Here is a 13,946-nt window from a genome sequence, read left to right as displayed (position 1 = left end):
CACAATAATAACAGTCGTAGCTAACACTAACAAAGTACTTGCAATGTGCCAGGTATTGTTCTGAGTGCTTAAGATATGTGAGCTCACTTAATCCTCAAAAATACCCTATAAGGGAATATTCATACTATTATCGTCATGTTATGGATGAGGAAATTGAGGCACAGGAAAGTTCCTAGCAGGAAGAACAGAATTTAAGCCCAGGCAGGCTGGGTCCAGAGGTGGTGCTCTAAACTACCTTGCTGTACTGCCTCTCTGAAACTGCTACCGTTATTCCACTCTTCTGTACATTCACTTTCAGAAACACACAGATGAGGGCTATGAAGTGCAGGGCACTGGGTGAGAGATTAAAGTGGGTGTCTGCTTTAGGCTGGGGTTCGAGAAGGCTTCTTGGGTTGGGATATTCAGGCTGAGACCTGAGAGACGGGGAGCCAGCCAGGTAGACTGCAGCAAAAAGCCCAGACAGAGGACTCATGAAACACAAAGGTGAGGAGGCAGGAAGAGCCTGGAGCCTCGGGGAAACAGAAAACAGGCCAGTGTGACTGAACCCTGGTGAGCAGGAGGACAAGAAGGTACAGCCAGAGAGGTGGGCAGAGGCCACTTGCCCAGGGCCTTGCAGCCAAGAGTGGATGATATCATCAGAGTGAGAGGAAGCCAAGGGGCAGGAACAAGATCCAGCAGCAGCTACCATGTATCCACCCTTTACCTGGACTCTGGGCCCTATTCACAATTTCATTTCAGCTCTCTGCAGCTCCACGGTATAGTTATTGTTATCTCCATTTTGTAAAAGCAGACTTTGTGGCTCAGGGAATTGGAGAACAATTTTTTAAAAATTGCTGCTGTGCTAATCGAATTCCTTCTGCCTACTCTCAAATCTTCCCCTTTGTTTGTGTCTCAGGACTTAGGGAACTGTTCTGTACGCCCTCCCTTCAGGCAGCGATGCTGAGATTTTACAAATATCATTCACATACTCTCCACAATTTAGGGTGGCAATATGGAATAAGAATCCCACCTTGGTAATGGAGAAGGAAAGAGAAGGCAGGGGGTGACGGAAGGCGGAGTAGAGCTGGGGGAGAGTTGAAGCAGGTAGGACTCGGGACTGAACCCTGGTAGGGACCCTGGAGACGCAGCGTGGGGCCAGGTCAACAGCAGCGGAAGAGCCCAGAGAGACGTCTAAATGTGACTGAAAGGATGCACAGCAAGGCGGGACTAGGAGGTGACCAGACCTAAAATACACTCCCAGGAATGGGACCAGGGAGGAACCCAGGAATGCGCCAAGGGTGGGGCTAGGAATGACAGGCAGTACCCGAGAGCTGAGAACACGGGAAGGTGGGAGGAGCCTTGGCTAAAGGGGCGGGGCTTGGGAGATGGGGCGGGGCCACAGAGTAGCCTAAGGGGACAAGCGGGGGGCTGATAGGTGGGGCCAAAGATCTAAGGGCGGGACAAGGGGAGGCCCAGGGAGCCAGGAAATGGGGTGGGCAGGGCAAGCAGCACCTCACCCGGTTCTGCATCGTTTCCTCGGGTGCCGCCAAGGGTCGCGTCCGCCGCCGGAGGCAGACCGGTGGAGCAGGGGGCGGAGAGGACTGGCCCCTCCGCGCGGAAACTCCCGCCATGACGGATGGCAGCTTCTCGACTGCATCGTTCCGCGCGAAGCCTCCGGGCCCTATGGCCGCCATCGTCGCGCCGGAGCCGGGCGACCGTTACACTCCCCAACCGCCGCCGCCGCCACAACCCACTTGAATAGCGAACCGCCGCGGGAAAGCCGGCGCCGCCGCTCATTGGACACGGCAGGCCGCCGGTCTGGCCAATCGCATGGTTGCCGGGCGGTGCTTTTGACCAATGAGGGCTAGGAGGTGGAGCGGAGGGTTTGTGGCAGGGTGGAGCCACAGCTAGTCGACCTGATGCTCGATCACAAGTGGCGGCTTTTTTATCCAATCTGTGTTTTCATCATTCACTGAAACGTACAGGTTTTAACTTCTACGACGCTAAGGCTAAAGCCTCCTCACCTCGCTTTTTGCTGTCCCCCACCCGCCCCCACCCAGGGCGACTATCCTTGCAATGGCAGGCGCCCGGATGTAAGCGTCGGGTGGAGCGAAAGAGACTGCCAAGTTGGCGCAGACTCAGAAGCGCGGTGACGCCCCATCTCCGCCAACACGTGATTAGGTCCGGGTCGCTAAGATCCGGCGTTGCGCAGACGCATTCGCTCTTCCCCGTTGGCCACCTGAGGAGGGCGTAGCTGTGGTAACGCAGCCGGGCACGTAGGACGCAGGCGCTCTCTTCCCTCCCCAGCACGTGACCAGGCACCCAGGGCCGTCACGTGAGGCGGGCGGCGAGTGCGTGGGCGGGGCGGGGTTCGGCTGCGCCCGGGGAGGACCAAAGTGCGCAGCAGAGCGGCCCACACTCGGCGGGGGTGGACAGCCATGCCCAAGTACTGCCGGGCTCCGAACTGCTCCAACACTGCGGGCCGACTGGGCGCGGACAACCGCCCCGTGAGCTTCTACAAGTGAGCGCCAGCGCGGGGCGGGGCTGGCGGGGAGGCGGGGCCCTGTGGGGGCGGGGCCAGAGATAAACGCAGCTGCGCGGGGCGCCTGCTCCAGCTCGCAGGCGTCTAGAAGCAGAGTTCGCGAGGTAGGAGACGGTATTCCCAGCCGTTCACCGGCAGACGCCGCCCATGCAAAGGGGCAGTTGTGTGACAGCAGGGGTACTTATTTAACTGCAGATAGTGAACAGGACGAACGGAACGAGAGGAGGGCTGTGCAGGGGGAAGTGAGATTGGTCCAGGCTCTGTAGGAGTCTACAACTGCCCACTCGCCACCTCCACGAATTTGAGGCATCTCAAACTCAACGTCCGAAACTGAGCTCCTGCATCTTGTCTCTCCCACAACCTTTCCTACTTAGTTAATAGCTTTCAATCCTTCCTGTTGTTCAGGCCAGAAACCCTTAGCGTCATCTTTACCTCTCCTCTTTCCTCACACTTGAGAAAGTAAAAATCTTAGCTTGAAGTGTAAGAAAAAAAAAATCTGCCTTCTCATCGATTTGGCTGGATTAACCGACACGGAAAAAGCCAGCTGAAGCGTTAATAAGAAAAAAAAATGTATATTTTTCTCAGGGACATGCTGCAGATGTAAAGTGACACAACTCCTCCTCTTTGAGTGACTACTGTTTTCTCACTCAGTAGGAGGCTTTGTTCTCTAAAGTCATAGACTACCACAAACTTTGCTGTTTGAAATTATATCAGTAAGCATGAAACATCTCAACGCCTGGAGGAGTTAGGTCACGTTGGCACAGAGAATCAGCCTCGATTTATAATCCAGGTGCAGAGCTTCTGGTAAGGGGTTTCTGGACAGCAGGCCACATCTATCAAAACTTTATAGCTTCCAAGGGGACAGGACCCTGGGACCACTTCACCATCCAGACCTGATATTGCTCCCTTTACACACAGTTCTGCTTTGCTTTGAGCCTCTCCCAACCCTGTTTCGTTTACATTTCACCTACACTTCAGCCTTCCCTGAAACCCAGATAATTATTCTCTCTTTTCCTTTGTTTTATGAGACTCACCCCAGTCCCTCTGCTGTGCAGTCTCCCTTGTTGCCATGGTAAATAAACCTGACTTTGTTGGACTGCAGGTTTGTTAATTGGACTGACCAGGATACGTTGCTCATCCAGTCCATCAACAAATCCTGTTGGCTCCCCTTTTACATTTTTTCCAGAATTGACCACTTCTAACCCCCTTCTCTGCCTCTGCTCTGGTCTTGGCCATTATCACCTCCCAACTGCATATTTTATAGCTTCTTCATTGCTCAACATGCTCCCACAGTCTGTACCCCACAGGCAGTCACAGGGGACCTGTGAACCCCTGAGTCAGATCAGGGCCCTCCTCTGCTCAGATCCCTCCCCTGACTCCCACCTCGCTCTATAAACGACAAGAAGGTGAGGCTCGAGCAGGCAGAAAGCAGACCTGTAAAGCCCTACAGGAGCTGGATTCCCGATATCTGTATGACCCCATTTCCTCCCTCCTGCCCCTTACTCTGCTCCAATGACACTGGCCTACTCAGTGTTCCTTTGCCATGCCAGGCACATTGTTGCCCCAGGGCCTTTGCCTGTGCTGTTCCCTCTGCCTGGAAAGTTCGTCCTTTTATGACCACGATTCTGTGTAAAATGATAACCCTCTCCCAGATATATACAGAGTCTGCCTATTTGCCTCCTGCTTTATTATTCCCTCTAAACTTACCACTCTCTGCCATGTCACGTATTTGATGTATTTGTTTATTGTCTAGAATAAATTAGAATGTCAGCTCCATGAAGGCAGGGATTTTTGTCCTGTTCTGTGTTTTGTCCCCAGCACCTAGAACAGTGTCTGGCACATAGTGGGCGCTCATAAATATTTGTTGGATGAATTCAATGAATGCATTTCAGGTGGGCTCTTCAGGAAACCCGGCAGTCCATGTCCCAGCTATCCTGAGGGACCCTGGTGCAGGGTAGGAGGAGTGCAGAGGTGTCTTTAAGCCGAAATCAGTGTGTGCAGACTTGCCTTTTGTTTTTGTGAGGAAGATTGGCCCTGAGCTAACATCTGTTGCCAATCTTCCTCCTTTTGCTTGAGGAAGATTGTTGCTGAGCTAACATCTGTGCCAATCTCTATTTTATGTGAGATGCCGCCAAAACATGGCTTGGTGAGCAGTGCTAGGTCCATGCCCGGGGTCCGAACCCATGAACCCCAGGCCGCTAAAGTGGAGCATGCAAACTTAACCAGTACACCACTGGGCAGGCCCCCAGACTTGCTCTTTAAATTATATCACTCTAGCACCATTTTTTAATTCAGCAACTCTGAGTGTCTCCTGGAGTAAGCAAGCTCCTGCTGGACACAAAGGACCCTGACAGCTCTTGTTCCTGCCCTGACAGAGCTCGTGGATAGGTGAGGGGTCACACAGTGAAGAACTGAATACACAGCCTGGGAGCCATCCATGATCCTTTCTTTTCTTTAGCACCACTGCACCCCCGTCTGGCCCATTCACCCTTCCTTTGACTCTACCTTCCAAACACATCCCCATCCTGCAGCAATCACAACAAAACCCATAATAGTTTGGCAATACAATTATAAATGCAAATGGAAAAAATCCTAGCGAAACTATTAGGAAATAAGAAAAAGAAAAAAATTCAGTCTGACCGCTTCTCGTCACCTCTGCTTTCACAGTGTAGTCCACGCCACCATCATCTCTTAATGAGACACTGTGATAGCTGCTTGCTGTCTCCCCGCTTCCACTCTTGCCTCCCTCACAACAATAATGACTTACTTAAGAGCACTTACTGTATGCCAGGCAGTGTTCTGAGTGCTTCACATATAAGAAGGAGAAGGAGAACAGTGACAGCTGTGCATAGCAGCCAGACTTTATAAAAATCAGTTCATGTCTGGTTGGTTAAATTCCACCGGTGGCTGCCAGGCTGTTCCTCACATAGGCTAGCCCATACCCACCTCAAGGCCCACCCGAGGCAGTCTCGCAGAAGCCACTTAGCTAAGAGTAGAGTGAGGAGCAGTTTCCAGAGGAGATGCAGGGAAGGGCATGGATGCCAGGTAGGAACGAGGTGAGACGTTCTGGGGAAGTGGCTGCTGGGAAATCCCTTGAAAGTCTACCCAGCAGCCAGAGGAAACATTCATTAGTTCTGTCATAGGCCCTTTCAGGGACAAACGACAGTCATCTCTAACAGAGGGCCTACCAGTCAGGAATTGCATCTGGCTGGCAGTAACAAAATCCCAATATAACAATGGCTTAAACAAAGTAGGGGGTCTATAGGGATCAGCATGGTTAAGTTATGCTGCAGTAACAAACACAAAATCTCAGTGGCTTACTACTACAAGGTTTATTTCTCACTCGCGCTATGTCCTTCGCAGGCCATTCGTGCCCCTACTCCACAGTCTCTTAACTGGAGACTCAGGCCGAGGGATCTGCCCTTCCGTGGAGTATTGCTGGTCTTGTGAGGGGGGGAAACAGAAAGTGGGAAGGATCACCCAATGGCTCCTGGTAAATTTTGTACTTAGGAGTGGCCCATGTCACTTTCACTCCTTTGGCCAAAGCAAGTCTATGGCAAGCTGCAGGTGAGTGGAGCGGAGATGTGTAACCTTCATGTGAAGAAGGGCAGCAAATGTTTTGAACCGTAATACAGTCTACCACAGGGTTTATTTTTCTCTCGGATGTAAGAGGTTGGTGGACCCCTACTCGTGTGGCAGCTTCACAATCACCAGGGATGAGGGTCCTGTCTTTCTGCTCTGTCATCTTTAGCATGTGGCCTCCATCCAAGATGGCTGCCAGAGCCCGAGCCATCATGTCCTACCATTTCTGGTGGGAAGAAAGGGGAAGGGAGGAAGAGCAAAAGGGACTCAACTCCAAACCGAGTCGGCTCCCTTTACAAAGCCTTCCCAGAAACCCCACCCAATGGTGGGTTCTTCATCAGTGGTCTCCCCCCAACCCCAGAGGAGGCTGGGAAATGTAGTCTTATAGCTGGTCATTTAACTGCCCTGAAAACGGTTTGAGTTGTGTTAGTAAGGAAAAAAGAAGAACTTCCAGCAGTGTATACCACTCCATGCGCTAGATAAGATGACCAGCAAGGCTAAAATACTCTCTAAAAAGAAGACTGGCTGTCCACTTAAGGTAGATTTTTAGAGAGGGATATTGCCCATTATAAAGGTTGCCATCCATAGGAACAAAAGGAAATAAGAACAAAACCAAATGAGGAAGAGGTGGTTTATGATACTCACTTTCCTCCTTTTCCCCTTGGGCTACCCTGATTCCATTTGAGAACTCCTTTGCCTTTAAGGTACCATCCCAGACGTGTCACACAACATGAAAGTATTCATTGGCCAGAACTTAGCTACGTGGCCCCACCTACTGCAGAGGAACTTGGGAGACAGTCCTTCAGCACAGCGCATCAGGCCTGAAATAAAGGGGGAGTTTTGTTAGTGAGGAAGAAGAAGAGCATGGCTGTGGAGTAGTCAGTTGGCAGTCTCTGCTGGGGAGGGCCGGGAGGGGGGCTTGCTGCCAGGGATTTCCTGCGTGTCCAGGCAGAATTGGGCTGGCGAGAGCATTTGGATGCCAGGCGGAGGCTGAAGGGACTGCAGCAGCCAGAGGTCCTGGCTGAGTGCCCTGGGGTCTGTTCTTAGGGGGCCACAGCTCTTGTCTGAGTCAGCCCGTCTGTGCTTTTTCACCAGCTGCCCCCTCTTCCCTCTCTGTCCGCCTTTTGCCTGAGAGGTCTTGCTCCCTCATCTCTGTCCATCCCATCCACCTCCTCCCCACTGGTGGCCTCTTCAGTTTCTTACGTGTCCTTTCCAGTGTTCCTTTATGCAAATATATGCAAATCTGAATATATGTTCTTATTTCCCCTTTTATTACTGTGTTAGTTTCTTGTGGCTGCTGTAACAAACTTGGTGACTTAAAACAACAGGGATCATTCTCTCACAGTGCAAATCAGTTTCACTGGGCCAAAATCAAGGTCTCGACAGGGCTGCATTCCCTAGGAAACTCTAGGGGAGAAGCTGTTCCTTGCTTTTTCCGGTTTCTGGTGGCTGCCGGCATCCCTTGGCTTGTGGCCACGTCATTCCGGTCTCTGCCTCCATGATCACATTGCTTTCCCCTCTTCTGTCCGTGGTAGTATCTTCCTCTGCCTCCCTCTTATAAGGACGCTTGTGATTGCATTTAGAGTCAGCCTGGATGATCTAGGGTAATTTCCCCATCTCAAGATCCTTAACTTAATCACACTTTTTGTCATGAAATATAACATTCAAAGCTTCCAGGCATTAGGACATAGATATCTTTGGGAGGCCGCTGTCCAGCCTACCACAGTAACTAAAAGCTGATAGACTCTGTTTGGAACCTTGCTTTATTTACCTAACGTGTGCCTGACTACGTTAGTTTATCGAAGGCCTCCGGAGTCTGTTTTAGAGCTGTGTAGTGTTCTTTTGTGTGCGTGTGCCTGAGTAGAACACCCTGTCCCCTGTAGATGGGAATGTCCCCCACTCTCTAACACCCTTTACTCTTCCTTTTTAGCAAAGTGAGAGCACGCCTCATAACCCTCAGTGGGTAAAAGTACCCAGATGTTTTTCTGGTTAACTTCTATTTATGGAATCGATACTGGTTTTCTGTTTTCAGTTGTGGTGTAAAGTTTCTCTTTTAGGTATCTTTGGGAATTACTTAAAGTTACTCAATTTTAAGAAAAGTATTAAGTAAAAAATGTCACAGATACGGAAGACATGGTGAAGGTGGGATGTGCATGACTGACTGGATTAGTTCATCTAATGCTGCATAGCAAACTATCCCTAAATTTAGCAGCTTCAAATAAACGTTTAATGTTTCACAGTTTCTGGCAGCTGCCGCAGGACAAACTGGCCAGAACTTAATCATGCGGCCACCCTTGGCTGCAAATGAACTTGGGAAATGAGGTCTTTATTGTGGACAGTCTTGAGCCCAGGTCTAAATAGAGAGTGTATTGCTATATAAGAGGGCAAAAACGGCTGTTGGGGACAAGTGAGTAGTGGGGCGCCATGAGAGGGTGCCTGATCAGATAATCCCCACCCATCCCCATTGGGAAAGCCAAATAGTTCATTTAAAAAAAAACTTATTTTTATTTTTAATTGTCATAAAATACACATAAAATCTACCATCTTAACGCTTTTTAAGTGTACAGTTCACTAGTAAGTTTATTCACACTATTGTGCACCCAATCTCCAGAACTATTTCATCTTGAAAACCTGAAACTATATACCCATTGAACCATTCCCAATTTCCCCCTCCCTCCAGCCCCTGGCAGCCAGGAAACTTTCTGTTTCTATGAATTTGACTCCTGTACTCTAGATACCTCATGTAAGTAGAAGCACACAGTATTTGTGTTTTTTTGTGACTGGCTTATTTCACTTACATAATGTCCCCAAGGTTCATCCATATTAGAGCGTTTGTCATAATTTCCTTCCTTTTTAAGGCTGAATAACACTTCCGAAAAAATTGGCCATGAAACTATGTGCATAGCAGTGGAGCATTGTCTGATGTAGCACCAGAAGGTGAGAAGATGGTACAAAAGACCAGGCAGGTTCCACTGTGCCGTACACAGGGTTACTAGGAGTCGGAATCAACTTGATGGCACTAACAACCACAAAATACTCCATCGTATGTATATACCACATTTTGCTTATCCGTTCATCTGTTGATGGACACTTGGGTTTCTTCTACCTTTTGGCTACTGTGAATAATGCTGTAATGAAGATGAGTGTGCAAATATCTCTTTGAGACTCTGCTTTCACTTCTTTTGGGTCTGTATCCAGAAGTGGAATTGCTGGATCACATGGTAATTCTATTTTTAATTTTAGTTTTTTGAGGACCCGCCATACTATTTTCCATAGACATTGCTCCATTTTACACCCCCATCAACAGTGCACAGGCTTCCAATTTCTGCACATCCTCACCAACACTTATTTGCTGTTTTTTTTTAATAATACCCATTCTAATGGTTATGAGGTGATATCATGTGGTTTTGATGGCATTTTCCTAATCATTAGTGATGTTGAGCATCTTTTCATATGTTGGTTGGCCATTTGTGTATCTTCTTTGGAGAAATGTGTATTCAAGTCCTTTCCCCATTTTTTAATCAGGTTACCTGTTTTTTTGTTGCTGTTGAGTTGTTAAAAAACTTTTTAACAGGTGTTTTCAAGCATGCACAAAAAAATAGAGTTGTATAGATGAATCTTCATGTGCCCATCACTCAGTTTCACCAGTTGTCAACATTTTGCCAATCTTTGTTCGCCTTCCTCCCACATATACCTTTAATGCAGCATTTTAAGGTAAATTCCAGGCATTAAGTCTTTTACCCATAAATATTTCAGAATGTTTTTCTAAGACTATTTTAGAAGCATAAACCAATACAGTTATCACACCTAGCAAAATTAATTTCTTGCAATTATCTAATAGCCAGTGCACGTTCAGTTTTCCGCAACTGTTAAAATGTCTTTTTACAGAATGGTTTGTTGCACATGAGGTCCACGTTTGCATTTGGGTTGATGTTTCTTAAATCTCCTTTAACCTATAACTCCACCCCACGAATGTGGAATCTCTCACATCCTAGATTTGTCTGATTTTGTCAGCTACTCCCTCAGTTCACATGGAGGAACAGACCGGGGAGAAAGGGAGAGTGGCCTTGGGCAAGGAGACCAGGAAGGGGGCTGCTGCTAAAACCCAGCCAGGAGAGGCTGCAGGCTGGGGGGGTGGGGGGGGTGGGGGGGTGGGAAAGGTGGCTGACGCTGGGTGTTTAAAAGGTGCAGCCAAGCATGGGCTGTGGGTTGGAGGTAGAGAGAGCCTGGGTGGGAGGCAGAGCCAGTTTCTGGCCTAGGGGAGGCAGAAGTTTGCAGCCTGGGGACGTCCAGGTGTGAGTGTTCTCAGGGAGAGGTGGGGTTCGACCTGATATTGCTAACCCCACCACCCCCACAGGTTCCCACTGAAGGATGGCCCCCGGCTGCAGGCCTGGCTGCGGCACATGGGCCGTGAGCACTGGGTGCCCAGCTGCCACCAGCACTTGTGCAGCGAGCACTTCACGCCCTCGTGCTTCCAGTGGCGCTGGGGCGTGCGTTACCTGCGGCCGGATGCGGTGCCCTCCATCTTCTCCCGGGCGCCGCCCACCAAGGTGAGCGCAGGGAGGTCCCACTGCTGGAGCCTGACCCCAAGCCTTCCCCACCTGGGAAATGATCTGTGGAGTCTGACCCTCAGCCCTCCCCTCCTGAGGAAACTCCCCTCTGAGTCACGGACATCAGTCCAGCCCTGACATCCCCCTGCCCCATGCCTTGTCTTCCAGAGGCAGCGGAGTTCCCGAAGCACCGAGAAGGGGGGCGTGCCTCCGCCTCCGCAGGAGACCACGCCCCTGTCCCCTGGTCCAGATGTCCCGGCCCCTGGCCCTGTACACCTCATGGTGCTAGGACCGGCATCTAGAGGCCCCGAGGCAGCAGCCACCATGTTCCTGACCCCTGTGGCCCTTCCCCCGGCCCCCGCAGGGCCGCGCACCGGAGTGGCCGCCCAGCACCCCCGGGCCGGGCTGGGGGCGGCGCTGGGCGCGCTGCAGCGGCGGGTGCGGAGGTTGCAGCGGCGGCACGCGCGGCACCGGGCGCAGCTGCAGGCCCTGGAGCAGCTGGCGCAGCAGCTGCGCGGGGAGAAGCTGGTGGCGCGCGCGCGCCGGGGTCTGGCGCGCGGGGTGAGTGCGGCGGTGCGGGGCTCCCTTGAAACTAAGGGCCGGTGTCGAGAAAGCAGAACACGTCCCCCATGTTTCCAAATTTCCGGCTTTTCTGGGAAAAAGTCAGTCTGGCGATGCCAAGCAGCTACTGGTCGGAGCTGATTAGTGACCGCTCCATTTATTAATAGTAATATTTAAGGAGCGGTTACTTCCTGCTAGACACAGTTAATAACTATTGAAAACTCACTAGGCCTTGATACTGTGTTGTCCCCATTTTCCAGATTAAAAAACTGAGGCACAGGATGGCCCAGTAACTTGCCCAGAGTCAGGCAGCCGGTACTGCAGGGCCGGGCTTCAGAGCCAGGCAGGCGGTTGGCAGCAGAGGAGGCCCGTGCTGTCCTTTGGAGAGCTCCTTGCCTGGCCCTGTCGGGCTTGAGTTTGAATCCCCTGTGCTAGAGTCTCCTGGGGCCTTTCCAAGGCCCTTTTGCCCCCTTGTATTTTACTGCTGAATATTTTCTTGGGGAGAGAGAGGTATCATGTCTTTAAAAATCAAAGTTTGACCAGGCCTTTTCCCAGTTTAAAACCCTAGGGCCAAGCTAGAGGTCCCTGGGGGCTCTCCGTCTTGCCTGGACAAGACAGGTGGGAGGGGGTTTCACAGAAAAGAGCCCCCGAGAGTCCCTCTGTAGCTAAGTGTCTCAATCTGACAGCCAGTGGGTTGGACATGGCCCACGGATAAGATTTTTTCGGCCTCAACAACGTCTTAAAATAATTTCTGTCTTTCCTGAAGGCAGATCAGCAGAGCCGGCAGCAATGGGTTCATATTCCCAGAGAGTAGCAGTCAGCTGGAGCTGCAGTGTAGCTGCCCCTGGAGGCTTTATGTGTGAGACCGTGGCCTGAACCACGCTGGGGCACAAGAGGGGCATCCAGTTGGGCAAGGACAGAGCTCAGTCTCAGGCCTGGGGCTCTTATGGAGTCTCCCAGGGCCCCTGGGCTGACAGTGTCTCTTTCTGCCTCCCCTACCCCCATTCGGTCCCTGTCTCTCAATCTCCTCCTCTCTCCCCCACATTCGTCTTTGTCTTTCTGACCCTCATCTCCGTCCTCCCATCTATCTCCCCATTTGCCCATGTCTCTCTTCATCTGCATCTTCCTGTGTCTCCCCTATCTGTGGCCTTGTCTCTCTGCCCCTGCATTTCTCCTATCCCCCTTCTCTGTCTCTCCATGTCTCTCTCCCCCTACACCTCTCTCCCTCTTTCCCCATACCTCTTTATTGCCCTGTGAATGTCTCTCTTGCTCTCACATCTGCTTCCCTGTCTCCCCATATCTCTCTCTGCCCACATCTCTCTCTCTTTCCTGATACCCCCTCCCACCTCGGCCTCCCTGTTCCTCACCATTTCTCCCCGCTCCCTTTTTCCTTCCCTCCTCTCACTCCCCACTGTGTCCTCCATCTCTGCCACTTCTTTGCCTGGGACGGCCCAGCTCCCTGGACCGGAGGAATCCCAAGCCTTCACCGTCATCTGCGGAGGGTCTGACATAGCTGTGGTCCTCGCCCAAGGCCCTGCACCTCCCACAGTGGACGCCATGCCTGAGCTTCGGGACACTCAGACCCCTAGTGCATAAGGGCCAAGACAGATAATGTCGCGGGACAGATGACAGAAGACAGAGGAAGAGAGACATATCACACATGGGCTTGGCCCAGCCCCACCATGCCTGGGGCACAGCAGCGCCTCCCTCAGGGCCTGACTCCCACCACTCCCTCCTAGGGACCCCCTGAACCTTAGGGCCAATCTGGGCCCAAGACCCCCGTCAGTCCCAATTCCCTTGGACACCAAGTCCCTCCCACCTCCAGCTTGCATCTTTGCCGTCAGTAAAACAGTCTCAGAGCAGGACAAGGGTTGGTTGGTTGGGGAGAGTTGGACCTGCTTCTAAAGAGCCCCTCCTACCCCTTGCCAGGTCTGGTGCCAAGCTGGGGACACAGCGGTGGACACAGCTGGCAAAATCTTGCCCTCGTGCTCGCATTCTGCCTGAGTGGAAGATGAACTAGTAAACTAATAAACAAGATAATCTGAGATTGTGATAAGCGCCCTAAAGACTGAATGAAGATGTAACGGGGTGGGGCGGGGTGGGGGGTGCTGGGAGGATGATGCTCTAAGGAGACGATGTTGGAGGAGAGACCTGGATGATGAAAAGGAGCTGCCCTGGAAGGCACGTGGGCTGGATGTTCCAGGGAGAAGAACAGCCCATGCAAATGCCCAACATCTAGGTGTCAACTGGAGGAGGGCAGTGTTGCTATGGAGAAAACTAAAGCAGGGAAGGAGTGAGTGTGTGTGTCGGGGGTGAGGAGGATGCAATTTTAGATAAAAAGAGCAGAGAAGGTCTCATTGAAAAGGCATCAATAAGTAAAAGCCCAAAAGAGAGGAGAGAGAGAAGCAGGCATCTGGGGGAGGAGCATTCCAGGCAGAAGGAACAGCTAGTGCAAAGGTCCTGGGGTGAGGAAGAGCAAGGAGGCCAGTATGGTTGGGGGAGAGTGAGAGGAGGTGAGATTGAAGAGATGATGGGAAAGTTCACATAGGGTCTTGTGGGCTGTGGTTGAGAACATTGGCTTTTACCTGGAGTGAGGTACAGCAAGCAGCTACCTCTAAATTGAGGACGGTCCTGACAGGATAGGATTACTGGGTCCCTGTGGCTGCGTATAGGGAGCAGACTGGAGGAGGGGAGGGGAGGGAGGAGCAGGGAGTAGGCTGTTGCCATAGTCC

General features: G+C 51.4%; 2 protein-coding genes across 12 annotated transcripts in view; one reads left to right on the top strand and one right to left on the bottom strand.

The window, feature by feature from the left end:
• WDR62 (WD repeat domain 62) overlaps positions 1–1,825 on the bottom strand; it is a 47,120-nt gene extending 45,295 nt beyond the window's left edge. For all 7 annotated transcript variants that reach the window (XM_070498290.1, XM_070498289.1, XM_070498291.1 and 4 more), the window contains exon 1: positions 1,497–1,825. In XM_070498290.1, coding sequence (XP_070354391.1) covers positions 1,497–1,673 — 177 coding nt within the window. In that variant the 5' untranslated portion in view covers positions 1,674–1,825. The remainder of the gene's footprint in view (positions 1–1,496) is intronic.
• A 391-nt stretch (positions 1,826–2,216) lies between these two features.
• On the top strand, positions 2,217–13,270 carry THAP8 (THAP domain containing 8). 5 transcript variants are annotated; one of them, XM_044759483.2, is made up of 5 exons: positions 2,341–2,500; positions 8,962–9,040; positions 10,461–10,653; positions 10,822–11,214; positions 12,670–13,270. In XM_044759483.2, exons 3-5 carry the CDS (start codon positions 10,507–10,509, stop codon positions 12,808–12,810), a joined length of 681 nt encoding a protein of 226 aa, XP_044615418.2. In that variant the 5' UTR covers positions 2,341–2,500; positions 8,962–9,040; positions 10,461–10,506; the 3' UTR covers positions 12,811–13,270. The 5 variants fall into 5 exon arrangements, with proteins under 5 accessions (XP_044615417.2, XP_044615416.2, XP_044615415.2 ...); XM_070498298.1 differs by lacking the exon at positions 8,962–9,040 and adding an exon at positions 8,784–8,846 and having other exon boundaries at positions 2,384–2,500; XM_044759482.2 differs by lacking the exon at positions 8,962–9,040 and having other exon boundaries at positions 2,217–2,500; positions 11,981–13,270.
• Positions 13,271–13,946: the final 676 nt, after the last annotated feature.

This window comes from Equus asinus, chromosome 26 (genome assembly GCF_041296235.1).
Source record: "Equus asinus isolate D_3611 breed Donkey chromosome 26, EquAss-T2T_v2, whole genome shotgun sequence".
Classification (NCBI taxonomy): domain Eukaryota; kingdom Metazoa; phylum Chordata; class Mammalia; order Perissodactyla; family Equidae; genus Equus; species Equus asinus.
This window is presented reverse-complemented; position numbering and strand designations above follow the sequence as displayed.